At 38.0% G+C, this 25,529-nt stretch overlaps 1 protein-coding gene across 2 annotated transcripts in view; it reads left to right on the forward strand.

Moving 5' to 3' along the window:
• Positions 1 to 9,622: 9,622 nt before the first annotated feature.
• Positions 9,623 to 25,529, forward strand: part of ATL1 (atlastin GTPase 1) — a gene marked incomplete at both ends in the record, with an annotated part of 61,472 nt that continues 45,565 nt past the window's right edge. For both annotated transcript variants that reach the window (XM_080807618.1, XM_080807617.1), the window contains one exon: positions 9,623 to 9,656. In XM_080807618.1, the coding sequence (XP_080663744.1) occupies positions 9,623 to 9,656 (34 nt within the window). The remainder of the gene's footprint in view (positions 9,657 to 25,529) is intronic.

Below are 25,529 nucleotides of genomic sequence, written 5' to 3' on the forward strand. Positions count from 1 at the left end.
GTATACTGTAGAGGAAGGAATCTGAAGATTCAGGGAGATGGGAATGGTGGACTTGCCCTATTATGTGCATCCTGCTTAGCAATGCTCTATCCATACCATCCCTATAATGGCCCATAAAATTTAGCTTATCAAGGCATTGAGTAAAGAGCCACAGATATCCTTTGAAAAAAATTTTGGTGGCTGTCCTAATTGGTTGGAATTGATAATGGAGCTGCCCAAATGATATCAGGATCCATGATTTCGGTGGGAATACTGAGATCCTGGTAGAGACAGGGTGAGACTTAACTGTCAAAGACACGTTCAGTGCAATTACCATGATAAACCTCAAGAGGAAGCGATATTCAGGGTGTTTGACTACAAGGATCTTTGATGGTTCTGTATGATCATCAATGTCAAGGAATGCATGAAACCAACAGTCCACTGAAGTGCTACTTGATATATGTAAGCAGGAAGATTTTAGGTCTGATGAGCAGTAACTCAAGTCACTGTAATGGCGATTCAATATATATCACCCAATTCTTAAACTGTAACCCTTAATTGAGGGAGAAGCCTCATAGTTGTATTTCTCCATGTGAAGTCTTTACTAGAGCAAATCAGCATGGCCCATGGCACCTAGAATGTAGCTATTGACTTGAAACCTAGAATGCAGATTTAAGTTCCCTTCAAAAGAAATGATCAGAAGCAGCTTGCCTTCACATGACTGGGATAGCACTGTCATTGTCTTACCTCAGGTCTTTGTAAACACTTCAGTTATAATATGGCATCATCCCAGAGGGATCTTTGTTTTCTTGTTACTCAATAGAACATCCTGTTACTCTATAAACTTGATGATGTGGTACAAACTGATAGGTGAACAGGAAGTAGCAATTGCCCTAGATACCTTAAAAAGACCCTTCTATCAGAGGATCAGAAATAAACCCAGTTCAGGGACCTGTGCAATAGTAAAATTTCTGACAGTGGAGTTATTGTGCTCCACCTTCCATCACACACCTTAAAGAACAATACACAGTGCTTGCTTGGCCTGTTTGGATTTCAAAGCCACCAACTGCATGTGCTGCACTCTGACCCATCTACCATGTAAACTATATGACTGCCAGCTTTTCCTATGACTTGGAGAAACAGAATGCCCTACAGATCGTCCAGGTTATTGGCACAAGCTGCCTTGATAGGGTTTTGGAATAAGAACATGCCCTCATCTCCTGACAGCTATTCTCCATTTGAAAGGTAACCCTTGGCTTGCTACCAAGCCTTGGCAGAAACTAAACACTTGACTGTGGGATACTAAGTGACCGTGTGATGTGAATTCCTCTTTAGGAACTGGGTGTTATCTAAATTGAACATGGGCAGCAGAATTTCATTGTCAAATGAAAAGTCATATACTGGGGTGACCTGAGCTGATATGGAAGGCATGTATAAATTACATGAACAGACTTTCTCTGTACCTGTCCCTACTTCTTTGCCACTTTTTTTTTTAAACATATTCCATGGGCTCATGGTCATTTAGCGAAGGAAGGAAAAGCTTGCACCTGATTTATTAATGGTCTTCATGATATATACTAACACCAACTAGAAGCATTCTAGTTGAATTCAGCCTCTGAATTATGGTCCTACCCATAATGAGGTGGTTTTGAGAAACTCTTCCCATTGGCATAACATTGAATAGAACATCTGGTTGTCCTCTTTGCTAGGAAGGAGAGGTGGCCTGAAGTATAGATCTGTCTGAATGTAAAGTGGCCAGGAGGTGGGCAGTTAACTCGGAAGGAGGAATATCTGAGACAAGGAAGTCTGTGGGAGAGATAATACAGATAGATTCTCAAAATGGACTCAGAATGTGAAAATATCTGTGAACCACATATCTGCCCACAAGAGGGAATTCATTCCAATAATCAGGTTTACAAGATGATCTATCCTACAGATGTCAGCCTCTACCTAATCACTTTGTTGCTAGTTCAATGGGGCCATGTACAGAAGGAATGGAGGCCAAATGTGGATTCAGTAGCATGGACTTCTACCTGCCAAGGATAATAGTTACTGCCACTGTGGAGTGTTTAACCTGCTAAAAACAGGGCTATTGGGCCTGGGCCCCAGTATGACAGTATTTCCTAGACAGACCAGTCAACCACCTGGTGGCAGTTTATTATACTAGGTCCCTTCCATTATGGAGAGAAGAGGGATTCATCCTCAGGGATACAGGTTTATGTTGCTTGCCTGGAAAGTTTTTTCTGTACTACTGCCACAATTCATGGATTTACAGAATGCCTTTTTGCATCATCATGTATTATAACATTAAATTTAAGCAAGAAATTCATTTTACTTTGAAGAAAATAGAACAATGAAAACATGATCATGGAATTACCTGGTTTTACCTCAAACCCATAACATAGAAACAGCTAGTTTGAGGGAATGGAGGAAAGGCCTACTGAAGGATCAGTTGTGATGCTGGCCGGGAGATTACCCAGTGAGGATATAAGATAGGACTTAACCCAATAGCCAATATATGTTGCTATCTACCCCACATTCAGAATATGTGGGCCTAGGAACCAAGGGGTGGAGCAGTGGCTCTTCTATTCCGCACAATTCACTTGAGGAATTTTTGTCTCTACAATTTTGTCTTTAAGTCACTGGGCTTGGTGGATCTGAAGGCTGAGGGGACAGATACTATCCCCAGATAACCCAGTCACAATTTCATTAAACAGGAAACTGAAACTGTCATGTGGCCCATATGAGGCCTTCGAACCATTGGGGCAACAGTTAGAGGGGGGAATCATTGTACCGATTGGGGCAACTGGTCCTCTTTACCAAGGGGAATTGATTATTGCTCCACAGAGAAATAAGAAGGACTATGACTGAGACCCCAGTATGTACTAAGATGCCTCTTGGAATTCACGTGTCTAACATTATTGAACAATACAAAACTGCAGCAACCCAGTAAAGATAAGGCCACTAAGGTCATGGACCTATGGAAGTAAGTTTTGGGTCACCCCATCAAGGAGATACAAGTGGAGGATAAGGGGGAAATGAAAGCTATGACTATCACCTTGGGCCTTGTGCTCAAAACTATCTTCTCTTTCCTTATTATCAGAACCACATTTTTTTTAACCTTTTCTGAGTGTCTGTATCCATCAGATGACCATCAGATCCGCCCCTTCCCATGCTAGAGGATAAATCTCAATTGACCTATCTTCTTTTCTCTTACTAAAGGGCTGGCAATTCTAGATAACACATAGGTAAAGTCTGTGGGAGTGCTTCTGGAAGATCTTCCTTGCTTTTAACAAGGTACACAAGGCATAGGCATGACTTTTTTGTTTCTAGACATGGCTAACTGCTTCTGGTGACTGGAATGGAAGATGCCATTTTGGCACAATGATAGGAGCCCACATTACAAAATAAGTCTACACACTAAGAATGATAAAATTCAACCTTAGTTCTTGTGGCAAAGTCTGCTGCTATTCTCCAAAATCCATTTCCCTTCTTTAAAAAAAATATTTATTTCAGTAATATCTACATCCAGCATGGGGTTCATCGATCCCAAGATCAAGATCATGCTCTTCTAACTGAGCTAGCCAGGTACCCTCCCTTCTTTCTTTAGTATGAGATCTCTTAAATTTTAGCTGGATACACATATCCATAATATATTTATCAAATAGGTTGCACATTTACTGGTGAATGGTATTTGAGTAGCGGTGATATAGGGCACTTCTGAGTTGTACCCTTAGAATGAATATACACCTTTCTTTCCTTCTATTTGACTGGAACAAGGATGCAAATGCCCAAGCAGCCATCATGGATTATACCATGGAAGTCCAAGCTTAGGTTCCTTGATATTTCAAACCCACCATATTAGCCCTGGAGGTTTGTGTTCAGATTTTATCATGAGAGAGAAATGAATATCTGTCTTAAGCCACTGTAATTTTTTTACAGTAGCCAAGTCTATGTCCTAATATGGTCAATGATGATAATGAGCTGCTGAATTAATCACCACAGAACCAACCCATCTTCAAAAAAATTATGTCATAGTAAATGTCCTTCTGTGTTAAGCTATTTTGAGTTACAGCCAAAAGCATTCCAACTGATCTAAATACTTTTCCCAGATTGATAGTTATACAGGGAAGGAACAAGTTGTAGCATCAGCTATGGAGAAACTTGTGATTGAGAGAGCCATTTTCTTTCTTAAGAAGGTTACATTTTATTTTATTATTTTTTCTTTTTTTTATTGAAGTATTATAGCACATACTGTTATATTAATTTCAGGTGTACAATGTAATGATTCAACAGTTCTATGCATTTCTCAATGCTCAACAAGTGAAGTGTGCTCTTCATTCCCTTTATTTCATCTACTTCCCCCAACCTCCCCTCTGGCAACCACCAGTTTTTCTCTGTATTTGATTCTGGTTTTTGTCTTTTTTGTTTGTTCATTTGTTTTTTTCTTAAATTCCACATATGAGTGAAATCATATGGTATTTGTCTTTCTCTATCAGACTTATTTCACTTAGCATTATGCCCTGTAAGTCCATCCACATTGTTGCAAATGACAAGATCGAGAGAGCCTTTTTAGGAGGGGGGAAATGAGCATGCTGAAGGAACCAATTGGGGGGGGAGCATTGAGGATATAGGAGGGAGGGAACAATTTATGAAGTGACATTCCTGTTGGGTCAGGATGAGAGGAGTCTAGAGTACTAAAGTACAAATGCCTTTTCTTTCTTTCTTTTTTTAAAAAAAGATTTTATTTACTTATTTGACAAGAGAGAGATCACAAGTAGGCAGAGGGGCAGGCAGAGAGCCCTGAACCACTGAGCAGAGATCCCAATGCAGGGCTCGGTCCCAGAATCCTGAGATCATGACCTGAGCCGAAGGCAGAGACTTAACCCACTCTCTCTCTCTCTCTTTTTTTTTCTTTCCTGATTTAAAATAAACTTGACCTTAACTTTTTAAAAGCAGCCTATTGTTACATAATTACCATGCCATATAATTAACCAATTTAAATTGTATAATTCAGTTATTTCTAGTGTATCCACGGAGTTGTACACAACTGATTTCAAACATTTAAAAAATTTTAATCACCCCCAAAAGAAACCTGTACTCAATAGCAATCACTCTCCACTTTCTCCTCAACCTCTCTTCCACCCTCCCCAGCCCTGGGTAACCATTGATCTACTTTCTGTTTTTATAGATTTACCAATACTGTACTTTTCATATAAATGGAATCATATAATACATGGTCTTTGTGATTAGCTTCTTTCAGTTAGCATAATATTTTCAAGATCCATGGTATAGCATATAGCAGTACTTCATTCCTTTTTATGGCCAAATAATATTCCATTGCATAGATATACAGTGTTTTGTTTAACCATTTATCAATCATTTGGCATTTAGGTTATTTCCATCTTTTGTCTCCAATGCAAAATGCTATTATGAACATTCCTGTATACAAGTTTTCACATGACATACACATTGTTTTCATTTCTTTTGGGCATATATGAGTGGAATTGTTGGGCCATAGAATAACTCTATGGTTAACTTTTCAAGAAGTTGCCAGACTGTTTTCCAAAGCAGCTGTACCATTTTATATTCTCACCAGCAGTGTATGGTGTAGCAATTTCTCCACATCCTCACCAACACTTGTTATTGTCTTTTTCATCCTAGTAGGTAAGACGTAGTATTTCACTGTGGGTTTTTTGTTTTTTTTTTTTAAGTACGCTCCACTACCATGATGGACCCCAGTGTGAAGCCTGAACTCATGACCCCAAGATCAAGACCTGAGCTGATATCAAAAGAGTTGGATGCTTAACGGACTATGCCATCCATGTGCCCCTCCTTGTGGTTTTGATTTGCATTTCCCTTAGTGACTAAATATATTAATCATCTTTCCATGTGTTTATTGGCCATTTGTATGTCTTCTATGAAGAAATGTGTATTTAATAGCTCCTCTGCCCATTTTTAAAAGTTGAGTTATTTGTATTTTTACTCTATCATACTTATACTTCAGATTGTGACTCAACACCACAGGGTTCATTCTATCCTCCCCCCTTTCCTTCTTATAACTTTATTGATTTCAATTATTTATTTTGGAGGATGTGAAACATTATCATGGCTCTAAGAAACAGAGCTATATAAAAAGGTTATACTTGGGCGCCTGGGTGGCTCAGTGGGTTAAGCCGCTGCCTTCAGCTCAGGTCATGATCTCAGGGTCCTGGGATCAAGTCCCACATCAGGCTCTCTGCTCAGCAGGGAGCCTGCTTCTCCCCCCCTTCTCTCTGCCTGCCTCTCTGCCTACTTGTGATCTCTCTCTGTCAAATAAATAAATAAAATCTTAAAAAAGAAAAAAAGGTTATACTTAAGGAAGATCAATCTTCCTCACCTCTACTACCCATTCCTCCCATTCTCCCATTACTTCCACCCTATTCCCATCCATCTCCTGTAGGTAACTGATCTCATTAGCTTCTGGTTTATTTTTCTTGTATTTCTTTTGCATAGATGAACAGATACCTTTTTTATTTCATATCCTTTTCTTTCTTAGAGGATGGGTAAAGCATTTTCACTTTTCCTCCTTCCATTTAATAGTGTATTCTGGAAATCGGTCTGTATCCATTCATAGAGATCATCTTTATTCTTTATTACAGCACCATAGTATTTCATTGTATAGACGTAATTAATATATTCAACCACTTTCCTACATATTGTTTCTAGTATTTTGCAATTACATAAGATGCTGTGATAAGTAACCCTGTATATATGTATTTTCATATGGTTGGAGGTATTTATTTGGAATCGATTAAACTTAAGGTTTAAAAAATTTTTTTTTTTAGAATGGGGAAGAGGCAGAGAGAGAATCTTTTTTTAAAATTAACATATAATGTATTATTTGCTTCAGGGGTACAGGTCTGTGAATCATCAGTCTTAAACAATTCACAGCACTCACGATAGCACATACCCTCCCCAATGTCTATAACCCAGCCACCCCATCCGTCAGAGAGAGAGAGTCTTAAGCAGGCTCCACACCCAACATGGAGCCCAACACGGGGCTTGACCACATGACCTTGAGATCATGACCTGAGTTTAAAACAAGAGTCAGATGATTAAGCAACTGAGCCACGCAGGTGCCCTCCAATATAAATATATTCTAACAATGTCTACTGTCAGAGTCTAGAAATAGTGAAACTTTTCCTAGCAATGAGCACAAGTAGCACACAGATCTTGGTTTCTAAATTTCTTTTTTCACAGGAGCCAGAACTTCTTGGAGAAATTGGGTAATTCTAGTTCTGAGGCAGGGAAAATACAAGGGAAACTTGAAAGATTTTCTTTCTTTTCTTTTCTTTATTTATTTGACAGAGAGAGATCACAGGTACGCAGAGAGGCAGGCAGAGAGAGAGAGAGAGAGAGAGAAGCAGGCTCCTTGCTGAGCAGAGAGCCTGATGTAGGACTCGATCCCAGGACCCTGGAATCATGACCTGAGCCAAAGGCAGAGGCTTAACCCACTGAGCCACCCAGGCATCCTTGAAAGATTTTCTTATGCTGGAAAATAAGGAACTGATCAAAGACATATAGGTGTTAAGAGGACATAAGTGGTAAATGGAAAGGGCTCCCATTGGCCAAATTTAGGGCAATTTGAGAGTTAGAAATAATAATGATGGTAAATAACATAATATTTTTTTTTTTTGCTTTAGATTTCATCAGTCTATAGTGGTTCTCAACGAAGACGGGAGAGGGAATGTCAGCTACTAACTGTGAAATGTAAAATAATTATAATAATATAATTACTTAAAAATCACCATTTAAAAATCACTAATATAAACTTGATTCAGGTGAAGGTATCAATGGATACTAAAACCATTGGGTGAAGTTCTTGGCCAAGATAGTCACAGTCTCTAGTATTATCCCACAGATCACCTATTAATTACAAAGAAAAGAGGTTTTTTAAAATGTATTTTTCAGTTAAGAATGTATATTATAAAGACCCACATATAGGAAAAAAAAGAATATATTGAATTATACAATGTGCATGTGTCTGTATCTGTGGAATCTGTTCTTTTTAATGTGATTCGCTGAAAGGGATTATCAGGCTAGAATGTGTGTTGAGAACTATAGTTAAGATATACAAGAAAAGCAGAACACACTTCTTTTTAGCCTATGAATTTGGTTTGTAGGTATAGGGTTGAGATAATTCCTGTCTTCCTATGTCATTTCATTAGTGTTTGGGGAATTCAACTCTATTGAAACTGTAATGTAAACTTGGTTTATAGTGCTCACAGCTTTGGGGTCACTAGAACCATTAACTGAAATAGAGAATGCATAAGACTAGGCAGTAGTGGGTGAGGTAGTCTGGTTTTTGACATGTTGATTTTGAAGTGTCAGTAGAAAAACAAAGCGAAGATGACCTCAGGCAGTTATAAACTTGGTTCTAGTATGATGATTTTCTCTCTTTAAGAGATCTTAAGACTAGAAGCATAGATTTGGGAATTACCAGGATGGAAGTCTTGTCTGAAGTCATGATAGCAAATTACATTGAGTGAACATAGAGTGAAGAGTTGCTTATGATGAAGAATCAGCAGAGATCAAAGATTTGGTTACTAAGAGGCTAGCAGTAATCTTGTAGGCAAAACTGATGTGCAGAGTGTGGACAACAACAAAATGCAGGAGAAAACTGTGTAAGTAATGGGATAATGGTACCCTGAGGGTCAAGTAGCATGAAAAGACTGTTTCTAGAATACTGAAAACTGAGTTTGCAGGCAGGGAGGAAGAAATCAGCAGAAAGGGGGAGATTGAGAACATTCTTTTAAGTGTTTATTGCCTTTTGCTTCCTATTCAAAATTGTCTGCAACCTTTGTGGCTGCCAGGCCTCACCTAAATTATGTAGTATGATTTTATTTAAAATATTTGGCAATATAAATCCAGAGTTTTTCTCTGCAAATCTAGTGGGAAATTTTGCCCACTAGATATTGAGTTAGTTACATATTAATGATGAATCTTCAGCTTTCATTTATCTTGATCTTGATCTTAAATTTTGCTGTCCTAATTTTAAAAAGCAGGCCTGTAAACTCTACAGGTACAAAAATGCATTGATACCCTCTTTACCAACCTGACCTTGCTTTTAAAATGGGGGGAAATGGTGCCTGGTAGATAAAGGGAGATTATTTTAATTTCTTTGGTTATATAAATGTTGCCTGCCTATTTGTACTAATGTGTAACTATTCTAGGAAACAGGTATTTGAACATTCAGAATAATGCAGTATATTGGTTTGTGTATTTCTGTGACTGCCGAATGCTGCTAAATTCTTTGAGAGTGTGTGTGAGGGGGTGCTATTTATTTGTACGTGTGTTTTCCGTTGAAAATGTTGCAGTACATCGTCCGTCCCTGTCTTCCTGCTCTGGGGGTGGGCTGAGGTAGGGAGGGTGTGACGCTGATATTTGTGTGAACTCGGGCTTGTGATGCTGAGCTCGGTTCATCCGCTTTCTCCTCCCTTCTCCTCCCCACTCCTTCCCACCAGCGCCACAGCAACATCCTCAGAGTCTGAGCGAACTGCGCCCAGCGCGGGCACAGAACCTCCCACCGCCAGCAACCTGCGGCCCGGGAGAAGAGCCAGCGCCGTGACAGCGCCTTACCGCCACCAGTCCCCAGACCACCATGGCCAAGAACCGCAGGGACAGAAACAGTTGGGGTGAGTAGCATATGGTGACTTCTGCAGCCTGCCTGGGGACTGGCCCTCTGCTTTCTGCTTCTGGGGACAAGCGGGCCAAGGGCTGATCGGCGCCGGAGTACAGGGCTGGGAGACGGGCCACAACCGGGCTGCTCCCTGTAGGGCGGGAGAAAGCATGGCCGAGTGATACCGGGGTAGCCGGAATCGCGCTGTGCGGGAGGGCTGCGGCTTCTCGCAGGCCGGAGCCCCGGCTTCTCCCGCACCCTCCTCCCCCAGTCCGCCTCCTCGCAGCATTTGGACAGCACCCGCTGGTAGCCTCCGGGGGACTCGTTGGTTCCGCTTTAGCGATCGGTTGGCAGGAAGGCGATGAGAGTAGGCAGGGGCTGTTGTTATCCGGCCGAGAGGGTTGAGGGGCGAGGGGGTGAGGATCCCTAGCCTCCACCCCCTTCCCCGGGAGCTGTGAGCCCTTCTGCCTGGCAGGGCGCGGGCTCCCGAGCGGGCGGCGTGCTGGAACAATGAGGCAGAGCGCGCCGGGCCCGGTGAGAGCGTTGCGGACCTGAGCAACCCAGGAGAAGGGGTGCCCGCTTGGGAGTACCCCAGCGCTGCAGTACTTGTTTTAATCTGGGGCTTGGGTGAGGAATTTGGGAGGAAGAGAAGCAAAGTTGTGGTTTCTAGCCGCGGCTCCACCCCACCTGGTACCCCATTCAGGCCAGCCCTAAGGGTGGCATTGTTCTTTGGTTTTACCTTTTGGAGATATTGGACTCATGATTCAGCACCAGGCCGAGGGGAGGGGGGGAGGAGAGGCTGGGCCCAGTGGGTTCACGCCGCGAGTGGGTGGGCGGCGCTCACGCAGGCGGAGAAGAGAGAACGCAGTGATGCAGGAGAGATCGCGGCCCCACCCGCTCTGCTGCTCCAGACTTGGTTCAGGACGGATAGTGTGGGCGGATTGGGCGTCTTTTTCTGCCTTAAGCTCCCGTTTTCTTCCAGTCACAGTACTAGCCCCACTACCACCTTAGGAACGAAAACCTTTCAGGGCATTTTATTATCTGAACCAGAGCAGATCTTAGGTCACTGTTCCTTGGTGGGTATTTTGTTATTTTGGAAAGTTTGCATTCACTAGGAGTTTGGAGCTCCTTGATTGTCTTCTGTGTCTCAGTGAGATCTCTTCTATAACTGTCCTTCAGACCAACAGGTATAAATTTAAATTTTAATTGGTTGGTTTTGCCTGACTTTTATCAAAAGACCCTATCTCTCGTTGCCTCTCTGATTGGTCACAGGACCAACTTTACTCCCATTAGACAAGGTTTACATTTGAGAGATTATCCAAGATTTGTGGTAGGTGGGAGGAGTTGGCCAAGGAGGTCTGTCTTTAGCTGTCTGAATTTAAGGGAAGGCGGTTCCATTTTCTGAGATTACTAAACCCCAGTTTTACTAAGTGTGACTTATTGCAGTAACACTGTTTTCTTTGCTTCTTATGAAATTATGAGTAAGCTTTCTCAGTGTCCTCCTACCACCATCCTTTTCCTTGGCCTCCAGAGTAGGAATTTCTTGAACACTCCCAGTTAAGGTGTGTATGTTCAAGTCAGTTTTGGTCTTGATCTCTGTGCATTGTTGACTCAGCCCTGTTAAAAGACACGCATGTGTAAATTTATTCTAAGGATTAAAATTTTTCTCCTTAGTGAAACTTTGGATCATTATTCTTCAGTATTTCTTTGGGTACAGATTTCTTATATAGTGGAGGTTTTCTCTGTCTCGGGGATATGGTTCTCAAATGGGATTTGCATAAAAATCACCCTGGGGACTTTTTAGAAATGTATAATCCCACATCTTCCAGCTAGGGCTTTTTTTCCCCTTTCTTTATTTAAATTATTTTTATTTTATTTATTTTTAAGTTTTAAAAGTTTTTATTTTAATTCCAGTTAGTGTAATATTAGTTTCAGGTGTACAATGTAGTGATTCAACACTTCCATACAACACCAGGTGCTCATCATGAGAAGTGCGCTCCTTAATTCCCATCACCTGTTCAACCGCCCCCCCCCCCAACCATCAATTTGTTCTCTATAGTTAAGAGTCTGTTTCTTGGTTTCTCTCTCTCTCTTTTTTCCCTTTGTTCATTTGTTTTGTTTCTTAAATTCCACATATGAATGAAATCATATGGTCTTTATCTTTCTCTGGTTTATTTCGCCTAGCATAATACACTCAAGATCCATCCATGTCGCCGCAAGTCAGTCAGAGCTTTTCAATCATTAGGTCTGAAATAGGGTCTAGGACTCTGTCTTTTAATTAGCATTTTAGGTGATTGATAAGCTCTGGATTATTTCTATTTGACGGGAACATGTCCCAGACGGTTTACCCAGAAGTCATCAAGAGTTTCAACTTAAGTGGTGAATTAGGAAAAGAAATACTAAAGTCACTATGTGTTCACTGGACATTTTCACAGAAAAGAAATATTGAAATTGTGGAGTCTTGATGCTCTATGAAAATGCTTTACTACTCAGATTTTTTTTTGCTATAAAGTATATGAGACATAAATACATAAATGACTTAGAAAAATGTAGCATATAGAATAGGAAATAGAGGATTCTGATGAAGATGTTAGCCATGTCTGTCCTGATTCCCTTTCACTACTAGCACCTAGTGCAATGTCTACCACATAGTGGGCATTTAATAATAACAATAACAATAATAGCTAATGTCACTGAGCTAATATTATATGAAGTAGGTACTGTATAAAATATCAAAGCAAAATGGTAGAGCCAGGATTCCAACTCTGACAGTTTGACTTCAGACTCTTGTGTCTTCACCACTATGCTATACTGCCTCTTTATTGAATGTTAATACCTTCTGCACTGTATAGAACTACAGTTTTCAAGGCACAGTTACCTGCATTATTGTATTTGATCTTTAGCTTCTTCAGTTGGCTGGACATAGTCTTTTGCAAATAAAAAAAACAACTGAGTCTCAGGTAGGTGAAATAACTTGGCAAAAATCATATAATTAGTAAGTTAGAGGACTGAATTTAGAATGTAGGGTTATCTTCTGATTGATTTTCTATAACGTAATACTGTGGAATTAAAAAAAAAGATTTTATTTATTTGAAAGAAAGAGCGTGCACAAGCAGTGGGAAGGGCAGAGGGAGAAGCAGACTCCCTGCTGAGCAGGGAGCCTGAAGTGGGGCTCTATCCTAGAACCCTGAGGCTCAATCCTAGGACCCTGATATCAGGACCTGAACTGAAGACAGACACTTAACAGACTGAGGCACCCAGGTGCCTCAATACTGTGGAATGTTTTGTAAGATAATGGGGCATGGTGTGAGGGTAAGAGAAAAACAGGCTCTTGTAGAAACCAGAGGTCTATGATGAGAAAAACTCAGGTGATAGCTTGTAAAAAAAAAAAAAAAAAAAAAAGTGAACTAACCTTGTCATCCAGCTAAAAACTTTTCAGACAAGTTAGAATGCAGTGGGTGGTGGTCAAAGGTAGACTATCCAGAATTAGAAAATATGATGATTTCCAAGAAAAGGGCGAGAGAGATTTACAAAATCTGCACAGGAAACATAAAATTCAGATAAGAATTCTGTAGAACCATATCACAGCTAGTGTTTTTATTTGGGTAGTCAGAGACCTGTTAGGTTCTAACAGGGCCATGGAAACTACAAACCAGAAAAGCATCTCTATTAACACCCAGAATTGGGGGTGGTGGTTGAGGATCATATCCAGAGAATACAACTGAGAAACAGGTCTGTGAGTAGAACTGAGAATCCCAACACCTGTATCTAAATCTGCACTGAATCAGAAGTTTATTTTTTTATATATTTTTAAGATTTTATTTATTTATTTATTTGAGAGCGAGAAATTGAGTGAAGGAGAGCATGAGCGGGGGCGGCGGGGGGGGGGGGGGGTTGGCAGCAGCAGAGGGAGAGAGAAGCAGGCTCCCCACAGCAGGGAGCCCAATGCAGGACTCTGATCCCAGGACCCTGCGATCATGACCTAAGCCATGACCTGAGCCAAAGGCAGCTGAGCCATTCAGGCACCCCTGAACCTGAAGTTTAAATAAATTTAAGCATTTAAAAGTCCATTCTTCAGAGGTAGACGTTATTATTCACATTTTAATATATAAGGAGTTCAAGACTCAGAGCATGAGAAAATGTGCCAGAGGTCCCATAATTTATATAAATTATAAGATCCAAGATTTAAATTTAGGGTTGTTTGCTTCCCCAGTCATGTGATGAAGACAAGGAACTAAACTAATGTGCCAAAAAGGTCTCGCAGAAAGCCTATTTAGGCTTAAGCTGGTATAGGAAATCAATGCTCCATAAACTTGATCGCTTTGGACTAGAAAAGAAGGCAAAGAATGTACTAGTGTGAAAAATAAAGGATTCAGATGACTATCAGAGGCAGTAGCCCAGAAAGCAGTCTTTCATTGTTGGGCTTAGAGTTCAAGTACTAAACTCTAGAAAGGGAACAGAAATGTATCCTTTTAAATTTGTTTTTGTTAATTACAACTGCTTAAAACTTGGGAGTCCACTCATGGGAATTTGGGTTTTCTACAATGTAACAGAAACTCTCAGTGCAATGTTGCTTTTGAAAAATAAAATCTGTATGTTAGCTTCTTCTTCCCTTATTTAAAAAAAAAACAAAACACCATCTTAGCTTAAGTAAGTGTAGAGAGTGTCAATTTGTTGAAAAGGCATTTGTCAAAATACTAATTTTTAGGTTTCTGTTTTTGTTTTTTTGAGGTAAGATTAAAAGTGATCTTGAATATAGTATAATTACTTCCTGCTCTTTCTTTTCCAGTTGTCTATATTCTATTTTTCTTGAAAGGAGACCATTTGTCCCTTTTTACTTGCCTCATTCTGTATGTATCTATTCCTCCTAAAACAAAATAAAATTTTTACTGAGTCATACATGTACTTTCCCTACAGACTCTCCCCTCCGATTTCACTCATTTAATTTACCTTCCTTACATCTTTTTTCAAATATATTCTTTCTATACATAAATATTTTTTATACTTTGTATCTTCTTATACCTTGTCTTGATGACTCCTGGGTTATATCTTTGCTCTGTTTCAAGCTCTGCTGCCTTTATTATCTTTAGAACCGGTGACTAGACTCTAAATAGAACCTGTGCTCATCAGGAAAATGATCTACTGTGAGATAAATTTAGTCATTAAAAAATGGTTGGGGTGTTTTTGAATTTAGAGGCTCTTCCTCTTTTTTTTAAATAAAGTTTTGTGAAAAATATCTGTGTACAAATGAACACATAAAACATAGATGTTCACTTTTGAGGAGAATGATAATGAGAATCTGTATACCCCCTCCCAAGTGAAGAAATAAACTTTATCAGTGTTTATCCCAAAGATAAACACTTTCATAAATTTGGTGTTTCACATTTCCTGATCATTTTTATATACATTTAAAATGATCAGGAATGAGAAATGTACATATATATAATGTATATATGTAAATACATATGTATATATAAAAATATACATTTTTAAGAACCTAATACAAAATGGGATCCTAGAGTATGCATTTTTTCCACAAAGTATTTTGTTCATTTCATATTCTCGCCCACACTCGATATTATAATAGATGTGAAAATGGTATCTCATTGTGTTTTTTTCTATGTGCCTTTTAGTTTTTTGTCCCTCATTTCCTGGTTACTGTCCTTATGTGTTTAGTTGATTTTTCTGTCCTGTAATATTTTAATTCCCTTATCATTTATTGCTTATTTATAGTATGTGCTATGGTCTGAATATTGGTACCCTCCAAAATTCATATGTTGAAATCCTAATATCCAGTGTGATAGTATTAGGAAGTGGGGTCATTGGAGGATGGCTTAGGTCATGAGAATGGAACCCTCTGAATGAGATGAATGGGATTAACCACACTCTCTTAAAAGAGGCCCCACAGAGTTCCCTAGCCCCTTCCACCATGCCAAGATCCAGTGAGGAGTCTACGACTTGGAGGAGGGCCCTCACCTGACTGTGCTGGCACCTTGATCTTGGCCCTCTAGCCTCCAGAACCGAGAACTAAATTTCATTGTTTCTAAACTACCCAGTCCAGGGGCGCCTGAGTGGCTCAGTCAGTTAAGCCTCTGCCTTCCCGTTAGGTCATGATCTTGGAGTCTGGGGATGGAGCTCAGTGTGGTGTCTGCTTCTCCCTCTCCCTCTGCTCCTCCCCCTGCTCATGCTCTCTTTCTTTCTCAAATGAGTAAAATCTTAAAACAACACCACTTATAAACTACCCAGACTGTTGTGTTTAGTTATAGCACCCTGATCTAAGGCATGCTGGAAGTATTTTCTTTGTGGTTACCATAAGGATTATATTTAATATCCTAAAATTATAGCTCTCTAATTTGAAATTATATCAGTTTAACTTCAATATCGTACAAAAATTCTGGTCCTTTATAGCTCCATTTGCACCCCTTTTACCTACTGATGTCACACAGTTACACTGTATACATTATGTGTACAAAAACAAAAACTAGTAGTTTTTTAAAAAAATGCATTAGTCCCCAAAGAAGACCTACAGATGGCCACAGACACATGAAGAGATGCTCAGCACCTCTAGTCATTAGGAAATGCATATCAAAACGACAATGAGATACCACCTTACACTTGTCAGAAGGGTAGAATCAAAAAGACAAGAAATAACAAATGCTGGCAAAAATGTGGAGAAAAAAGAACCCTCACACACAGTTGGTAGGACTGTAAATTGGTGCAGCCACTATGGAAAACAGTATGGAGGTTCCTCAAAAAATTAAACATAGAAATACAGTATGATCCAGTAATTTCACTACTGGATATTTACCCAAAGAAAATGAAAACACTAACTCCATATGTATGGTGTGTTGTGTGATAATATCTCACACACTGGAATATTATTTAGCCATAAGAAGATGGGATCTTACCATTTGGACAACATGAATGAACCTAGAAGGTATTATGCTAAATGAAATAAGTCAGACAGAAAGACAAATACCATATGATTTCACTATATGTGGACTCTAAAAAACAAAACAAGCAAATAAACAAAAAGCTGAACCAGTTCTATAAATACAGAGAACAAGCTGATGGTTACCAGAGGGAAGGAGGGTGGGGAAGATGAGCAAAATGGGTAAAGGGATGGGAGTGATACAGGCTTCCAGTTATGGAACGAATAAGTCATAGGGATAAAAAAGGTACAGTATAGAGAATATAATCGATGGTATTCTAATAGGGTTGTATAGTGACTGATGGTAGGTACACTCGTGGTAAACATAGCCTAATGTATACACTTGTGGAATCATTATATTGTATACCTGAAACTAATGTAACAATGTATATCAATTATCCTTCAATTAAAAAATGTATTAGTTCCTTAAGGTCTGAGAAAACAAAATGTGAAGCTATAAACAAAAGTTATAACACTAGTTTTTAGACTAATAATTGGGTTTTTTTTGTAATATATTTTTCTCTTAAATCATGTAGAAAATAAAGGAGTTATAAAATGTTCAAATAATACTAGCTTCCATAATTGCCCATGTGTTTACTGAGATTTTTATTTCTTCAGATGGTTTTGCATTACTGTCCTACGTGCTTTCATTTCAATCTACAGGACTCCCTTTAGCATTTCCTGCAGGGCAAGTGTAGCAGTAACAAACTTCCTCAGCTTTTGTTTATTTGAGAATGCCTTAATATCTCTCTCACTTCTGAAAGACAATTTTGCCAAGTAGAAGATTCTTTGTTGACAGGTTTTTTTTTTTTTTTAAGCACTTTGAATATATCAGCCCACTCACTGTATTCTGGACTCTAAAATTTCTTACGAAAAATCTGCTGATATTCTTGAGCATTCTTTGTATGTGATGTCAGTTGCTTTCAAACTTCTGTCTTTGTCTTTACCTTTCAACAGTTTGGTTATAATGTGTCTCAATATGGGTCTCTAAGTTTATCCTGCTTGGAGTTAGTTGAGCCTTAGATGTTTACACTCATGTCTTTTATCAAGTTTGGGAAATTTAGGGCATTGTTTCTTCGAAAAATCTCTTTACCCCTTTCTCTCTCTTCTCCTTCTGGTACTCTTACAATTTCGTATGTTGCTCTGCTAGATGGTGTCCCACAGGTCCCTTAGGCTCTGTTCACTTTTCTTCAGACTGTTTTCTTTCTTTTCCGCAGCTCTGATAATTTTGATTGCCCTATCACCAGCTGCTGATTGTTTTCCTCTGTCTTCTCAAATATTGCTATGAATGTCTCTTGTGAGCTTTTCAATTTAGTTACTGTACTTTTTAGCTCTAGAATTTCTTTTTGCTTTCTTTTAGGTCTCCTATTTCTTTATCAATATTTCCATTTTGTTCAGTCTTTTTTTTCTTGTCTTTCTCTGCATTTTCCTTTAGTTCTTTGAGCATCTTTAAGACAGTCACTTTAGTAAGGTGTTTGTCTAGTAGGCTCACCATCTGGTCCTTCTCTGGGACAGTATCCTATTTCTTTGTATGCCTTGTGATTTTTGTTATTGAAGACTGGATATTTGAATTTAATAATGAAATAAGAAATAAGAAAGTTAGATTCTCCCTTCCCTGGGGTTTTCTGGGTTTGGAGTTTTTTGGGTTTTTGTTTGTTTTAATATTTATAGGATGCTTTATACTGAGTATCAGCCTGAGGTGTAAACTTAAAATCTTCTTGGGTCTTTTTTTGGCCTGGGCCTTTGCCTGGTCATGTGTGGTGAGTTTCTGATTTTCCCTGTATATGTAGTTGCTTCCGAATACCCTACTCTTTAATGTCTGACTCCCAAAAGAGGAAAAAGTGAAAATTGGAAAAGGGGGAAAAAAAAGTACTGGCCTTTTAAATTTCCCAGAAGTCACTTCACTAGAAGGAAGAAGCCGTCAACAATGGGGGAAAAATACAACTGTCCACCTCTATGTCTGCACCTTTGTGATAAGAAGCAGTAATCAGCGATAGAACACAGATCTCCAATTTTTGGAGGACAGGATCCCCATTGCATACCCTGACTTCTGCCAGTTGTGTGTAAGCTGCTGTGAGAACACGTGCATAACTGCCTGCCACATGGCTGGGGATGGAAGATCAGTACCTGCTGCTGACCTCAGAGTTGGAATTGACTTAAATTAACTGCATTTTTTATCATTCAAGCCTTCCCCTGGAAGTTGTAAGACTTCGATAAATTCCAGAGTTCTGGTAGTTATATCAGATAGAATCTGCCAGTGTAAATATTTTCCTGGTGCTTCCTACTCTGCAGTCTTCCCAACTTCATTTTAAGCTCTGGAACCATTTGAATTTTATTTTTATGGATAGTATGGTGTAGAATCTCTTTGATTTTTTTTCCTTATGGATAACCAAAGGTCCCAGGCCCATTATGGAATAATCCAATTAATAATCCACCCTTTTCCCCCATTGATCTCCAAACTGTATTGTCAGATATTATTCCTGGATATGAGTGGGCCAGCTTCTGCGCTTCTTATTATGTTGCAGTGCGATTTGTCTGTCTATCTCTGTGTCAATAGCGCGCGATTTCAGTTACTGTAGTTTCATAGTGTCTTTATATATGGTACAACAGATTGTTTCATTGTGATCTTATTTAAGGATGCTTTGAACTATTCTTTATTCTTGGCTTTTTGCTTCTGTGTAAAATTTTAGAATCAGGTTTTCAAGTTCTTTGGAAAGCCTTGGGATTTTTTTTTTTTTTTAATTAAAATTGTATTCAGTTAAAGGGCATCTGGATGGCTTAGTCTCTTAAGTGTCTGGCTTTGACTCAGGTTGTGGTCTCAGGGTCTTGGGATCAGGCCCTATGTCGGCCTCCACAATCAGCTGGGAGTCTGCTTAGGATTCTCTCTCCCTCTCTCAAATAAATAAAATCTTAAAAAATGTATTTAGTTTGTTGATTAATTTGATTAGAATCAATATTTTTAATATACTGAATATTCCTATTCATGTACCTGGTATATTCCTTCATTTATTTAGAATTTGTTTCTTGATGTCTTTCAGTAGTTTAAAAACATTCCTTGGGGTGCCTGGGTGGCTCAGTTGGTTAAGTGGCTGCTTCAGCTCAGGTCATGATCCCAGGGTCCTGGGATTGAGTCCGAGAATGGGCTCCCCGCTCAGCGGGGAGTCTGCTTTTCCCTCAACCCTTCCCCTCTGCTTGTGATCTCCCTCACTTTCTCTCTCTCACTCAAATAAATAAACAAAATCTTAAAAAAATTAAAAAATAAATAAGTAAATAAAAGTGAATAGATGAATATCTTCCTTGAAGGACTGTCCTTTGTTAGATTTATTCTTATGTTCCTTATTTTTTGTTGCTATTTTTTTATGTTATATTTTTATTGGCTATTAATAACACCTAAAAATCCAGTTGAATTTTACATATTTACCTTATATCTAGCAACCCTATAAAACTCTCTTATTAATTCTAATAAACTGCCTTTTCATTCTATAGAATTTTCTACACAAGGAAGCATATCACCTACAATAATGACAGTTTTATTCATTCCTTTTTAATCTTTATCTTTTAAGTCTTTTTCTTACCTTAGTTAGATTAAAAATGTTCTCTTTTATTCCTAAATAAAAGTCTTTTTAAAAGTCATCACTGGAATGTGGTAAGTGCTGTGAAATGTGTAAGCCTGATGATTCACAGTCCTGTACCCCTGGGGCAAATAATACATTATATGTTAAATTAAAAAAAAAAGTCATCACTGGATATGGAATTATAATGAAAACTTTTTCTGTATTTATTGAAATAATCATTCATTTGGTTCTTTTTAAATTTGTTCATATGCTTAATTACATTAAAATATCTTCTTTGTTGGGATGCCTGCATGGCTCAGTCAGTTGAGTGTCTGCCTTCACCTCAGGTCATGATCCCGGGGTCCTGGGATTGAGCCCTGGATCCAGGCTCCCTACTCAGTGGGGAGTCTGCATCTCCCTTTCCCCTTTGTTTGTTCTCTTTCTCTCAAATAAATAAATAAGATCTTTTAAGTAAAATAAAATACGTTCTGTGTTGAACTAATCTTGCTTTCCTGGGATAAGCCCACGAAGGAATATGTAAGATTAGACTGATCCAGTTTGGGAAAATGAGTCTATTAAACTACCTGAACCTGCTGTTTTCTTTATAGTAAGATTTTGAACTATTGATTCAACTTCAATATTGGTTTTGGAACAATTAAATCTTTCTATTTCTTCTTGAGTCAGTTTTAGTAATTTGTATTTTTCTTGGAATCTGTCCATTTCATCAACTTGGCATGAGGTTGTTCTTAATTTTTTGTTATTTTCTCTACTTAATTTTGTGTTTTCCTTGTTATATTTTATTGTTTAATCCCTCTTTTTTCTTTTTTTTATTTTTTATTATTTATTTTTAAAGATTTTTATTTATTTATTTGACAGACAGAGATCACAAGTAGGCAGAGAGGCAGGCAGAGAGAGAGGAGGAAGCAGGCTCCCTGCTCAGCAGAGAGCCCGATGCGGGGCTCGATCCCAGGACACTGGGATCATGACCTGAGCCGAAAGCAGAGACTTTAACCCACTGAGCCACCCAGGCGCCCCAATCCCTCTTTTTTCTTTCTTTTATATTTTATTTAATCAATATTATTTCCTTTTTGTATTCTCTTTAATTTCGTTTTTTTTTTTTTAAGATTTTATTTATATTTGGCAGACAGAAATCACAAGTAGACAGAGAGGCAGGCAGAGGGGGGTGGGAAGCAGGCTCCCTGCTGAGCAGAGAACCAGATGTGGGACTTGATCCCAGGACCCTGGGATCATGACCTGAGCTGAAGGCAGAGGCTTTAACCCAGTGAGCCACCCAGGCGTCTTCTTTGGTTTCATTCGATATTCTCTTTTTAACTTAAAAAGTTGGGTACTGAGCTAATAAATTTTCAGCTTGTCTTCTTTTTCTAATATATGTATTTAGGGTAGGTTTTCTCTAAATACCAATATTGCTGTATCTTATATATGTTGATATATAGTAGATTATTTCTCATTTAGTTTCAAATATTTTAAATGTCTACAGTGGTTTGTTCCTTTATTCATGAATATATAGAAAAGTACAGATTTTTCAGAGTGTCTGGCTGGTTCAGTCGGTGGACCATGCAACTCTGGATCTCAGGGTCATGAGTTCAAGCCCCACACTGGGTGTAGAGATTACTTAAAAATAAAATCTAAAAAAAAAAAAAGGTATCAATTTTTCTAAATTTTTGCTACTGATTTCATACTTAATCTTTCTCTAGTCAATATTGTATAGCAGATCACATTCTATGGTCATAAAAATGGTCCATATCTATACTATCCAATATGGTAGCCACTAGCTGTATATGTTTTTGAGCAACTGAAGTATGACTAATGAGGATGAGGACCAAATACTTACTTTTATTTAATTTTAATTAATTTAATTTAGACAGCCACATGCAGTTAGTTGCTACAATATTGGGTGGTTCATGTTTATAGAATACCCATGCTGTGCACCCATGCTGTGAACTTTGTTGAAACTTACTTCATTATTTATTTATTTTTAATAAATATATATATTATTTATTATTATTATTTTTTAGTTAGCACATGTTAATATAAATATTCCACAAAAGCCTGAAAAGCATTGTATGTTTTCTACTTTTTCATACAGTATGCTATATACAGTTGCTGGCTCAAGTTATTTTGTTTAGAAAAAGAATGAATAATGAATGGGTCTATTTTAAAGATGAATAAATTAATATAAAGTACTTAAAGATTACACTTGCTGTCAAGTCGCTTTTAAAATTTTAATTCCACTATTGTTGACATATAGTGTTATATTAGTTTCAGGTGTACAAAGTAGTGATTCAGCAATTCTTTATAGCTCAAGCTTACTAAATGCACTGTTCATGTCTTTCATACTCTTATTTCTGGACTGTTTGGTCTACCAGATACTGATATCTGATATATACTTTAAAATTCTGGAAGAGATTTTAAAAGATGACAGTGGATTTGTCAATTTAACCATGATCTTCTATCAAGCTCTTATTAACTTCTGAGCTATATTGTTAGATACACACAAATGTGAACTTGTTATATTTTCCTGATGAATTGAGCCTTTTATTTCTATGTAGTGAGCCTCTGTATCTGGAGTAACATTTTTTGTCCCAAAGTCTATTTTGTTTGATATTAATATAGATGCTTCATATTTCTTTTTTTTTTTTTAAGATTCCTTATTTATTTGTTTGAGAGAGACTGTGCGAGTGAGAGCACAGGCAAGGGGAAGGGTCAAAGGGAGAGGGAGAAGCAGGCTCCCTGCTCAGCAGGATGCCTAACATGGGCTCAGTTCCAGGACCTGAGGATCATGACCTGAGCTGAAGGCAGATGCTTAACTGACTAAGCCACCCAGGCGCCCCTAAATGCTTCATATTTCTTTTGCTGATTTAGTTTGTGGGCCTACTGAGAAGTGGCTGGAGCAGGAGGCTAACTGATATCCACAAAATGAGTCATCTTATCCGTCTGATTTTTTAGTGCTTCCTCTGCAGTGAATGCCCTCTGGTGAATATTCAAATGGAACTGAATATACTTATACTCTACGCCCATTCCAGAGGTCTAGACGCATACTTCTTTAAAGTCTATGACCATCTGGACAATATGTTAGCCACTGTCCATGAATTTGTAAAATTCCATAACTCTGGCATGTGCTGCAAGCCTCATGGGTGCTATCTGCCCTCATATCCATCTGTTCTATTAGAAGACAATAGAAGTTTATTTCCTGTCTCTTCCAGAGGTCATGAGTGCCTTTTGTGGACAAAATCTAAATCAGAACTCTGCTAAGAAGGGATTATAAGAATTGTAGTTCTATAGTTCTCACACTTCCAGTCTGTGCAATATGGAGAAGAGCTTGGAATGGTAGAGATAGACCTGAGCATGACAATGTTCAGCAGAAAGGGGAACGAGCAGTTTCCAAATAGCTGACTCAAAGATGATTAAAGGACCAGAAAATTGCTTAGAAACCAAATACTTCTAAAATTGACTTTTTTCAGTGACTATAAATGCATTTGTATTTGTTTGTTTTCCTTAATGGGAATGATACTTCCTATCTGCTTTTTTCTTAAAATATGTCAGCATGTTTTCTTACATTCTTATGATTAGTTTTTTTTCTATAACGTGATTTCATATGGCTCCATATTTTGCATGATGTAGCGGTGACATAATTTATTTACGGTATCATACAGCTAGGCATTTAGATTGTTTGCAGTTTGTTACCCTATAAATAATATTATAATGAATCTGTTTGCAGACAAATCCATATGCACAGTCCCAATAATTTCCTTAGGATAAATTCCTGGAAATGGAATTGTTTTATTAAAGGGTATATTTATTTTTAAATGTTTTTGAATGTTTCCAACTCTAAGTATAGAGTTTGTCTTTGAACAACATAAGTTTGAAATGTGTTAGTAACACATATATACAGAGTTTTTTTTTCTTTTTAAAGATTCATCTATTAGTGTGTGTATGTACAAGTTGGGGGAGGGATAGGGAGAGAGGGAGAGAATCTTAAGCAGACTCTAGCAAGGCTCAGTCCCACGATCCTGAGATCATGATTTGAGCCAAATTCAAGAGTCAGATGCTTAACTGACTGAGTCACCCAGGCGCCCCGAAGTTTTTGTTTTTGTTTTTAATAATAGTACTGTAAATGTATTTTCTCTTCCTTCTGATTTTCTTAATTATGTTATCTTTTCTCTATCTAACTTTATTGTAGGAATACAGTATATAATACTTATGGCATAGAAAATATGTTAATCAACTGCTGTTATTATTGGTAAGGCTTCTGGCCAATGGTAGGCTATAGTAGTTAATTTTTCGGAGAATCAAAAGTTTTATGTGGATTTTTGGCACCCCTAATCCCCCATGTTGTTCAAGGGTCAAGTGTATATATTTTTTAACCTTTGCAAGTTTTGATAGCTAAAAAGTTTATCTCCTTTAATTAGCATTTCTCTAGTTACTAGTAAGACTGAACGTTTCCCTCTGTGTCTATTAACCATTAGTATTTCTTCTTTTTATTAGTTATATATCTCTCTGTTTAGGCCTTTTCACATATATATGAACATATATGAAATATATATATGGGTATGTGTATACACACACACACGAGATTTAATTGCTATATACGTATATGTATATACACACAGTGCCTTAATCATGATGGCATTGTTCTTCTAGAGGCACCCATTGAATAGTTTATGCAGTGCTTTTGTATTTAATATAAATAAACAGCCTGTTAAATGACTCACTTATTCCTTCCAAGACTCTGAAGTTGTAGGACCTGCATTATTCCTTGTAATCCTCTTCCTCAATGTATTGCTAACAGCAGAACAATCAGAGTCTGCATAGTAGTATTCTGAAGTCTGTTCTGTGTATTCATCTCATTGTAGCTCAGATCTCTGTTCTTGCTCAAACACTCTGAAGGTAGTTATTTTTATGAGTTAATATTTGGTTTGTTTCCTTAACTCATTTTGTCCCTTTCTGTATACATCCTTTTGTTGTGATGTTGGAAGTCATTCTCAGTTATTCATACAAATGTTTTCAGTCATCCTTCAAGTTTGTTTGTTTAAACATAATAGTTTAAAAAAATATAACGTATCATTTTAATTTCAGTTGCCAGGAAACAGTTTCCTAGGTGCTGTGTCTTTTCTCTATAATGGCTCAAATGTACTCATAGTTCATCATCTCATGAGGTTTAATTTTTGCTGGAAAGAGGAGGTATGAATTTTTTCAAAGTTTATAATTAAGAAAATTATAAATACATATCCATTGCATTTCTAGTATATTAAAATGAGTCTTCTCCATATTTAAAATTTTTGAAGATTGGCTTTCAATATATATAAATTCATAGCTGGGTGACCAGCTTCCAGTGATGTAGAATACCAGATAGAATGAAGAAGTCCCAGAAGCCCCTTTACTG

The sequence above is a fragment of the Martes martes genome, assembly GCF_963455335.1.
Source record: "Martes martes genome assembly, chromosome: 7".
NCBI lineage: Eukaryota > Metazoa > Chordata > Mammalia > Carnivora > Mustelidae > Martes > Martes martes.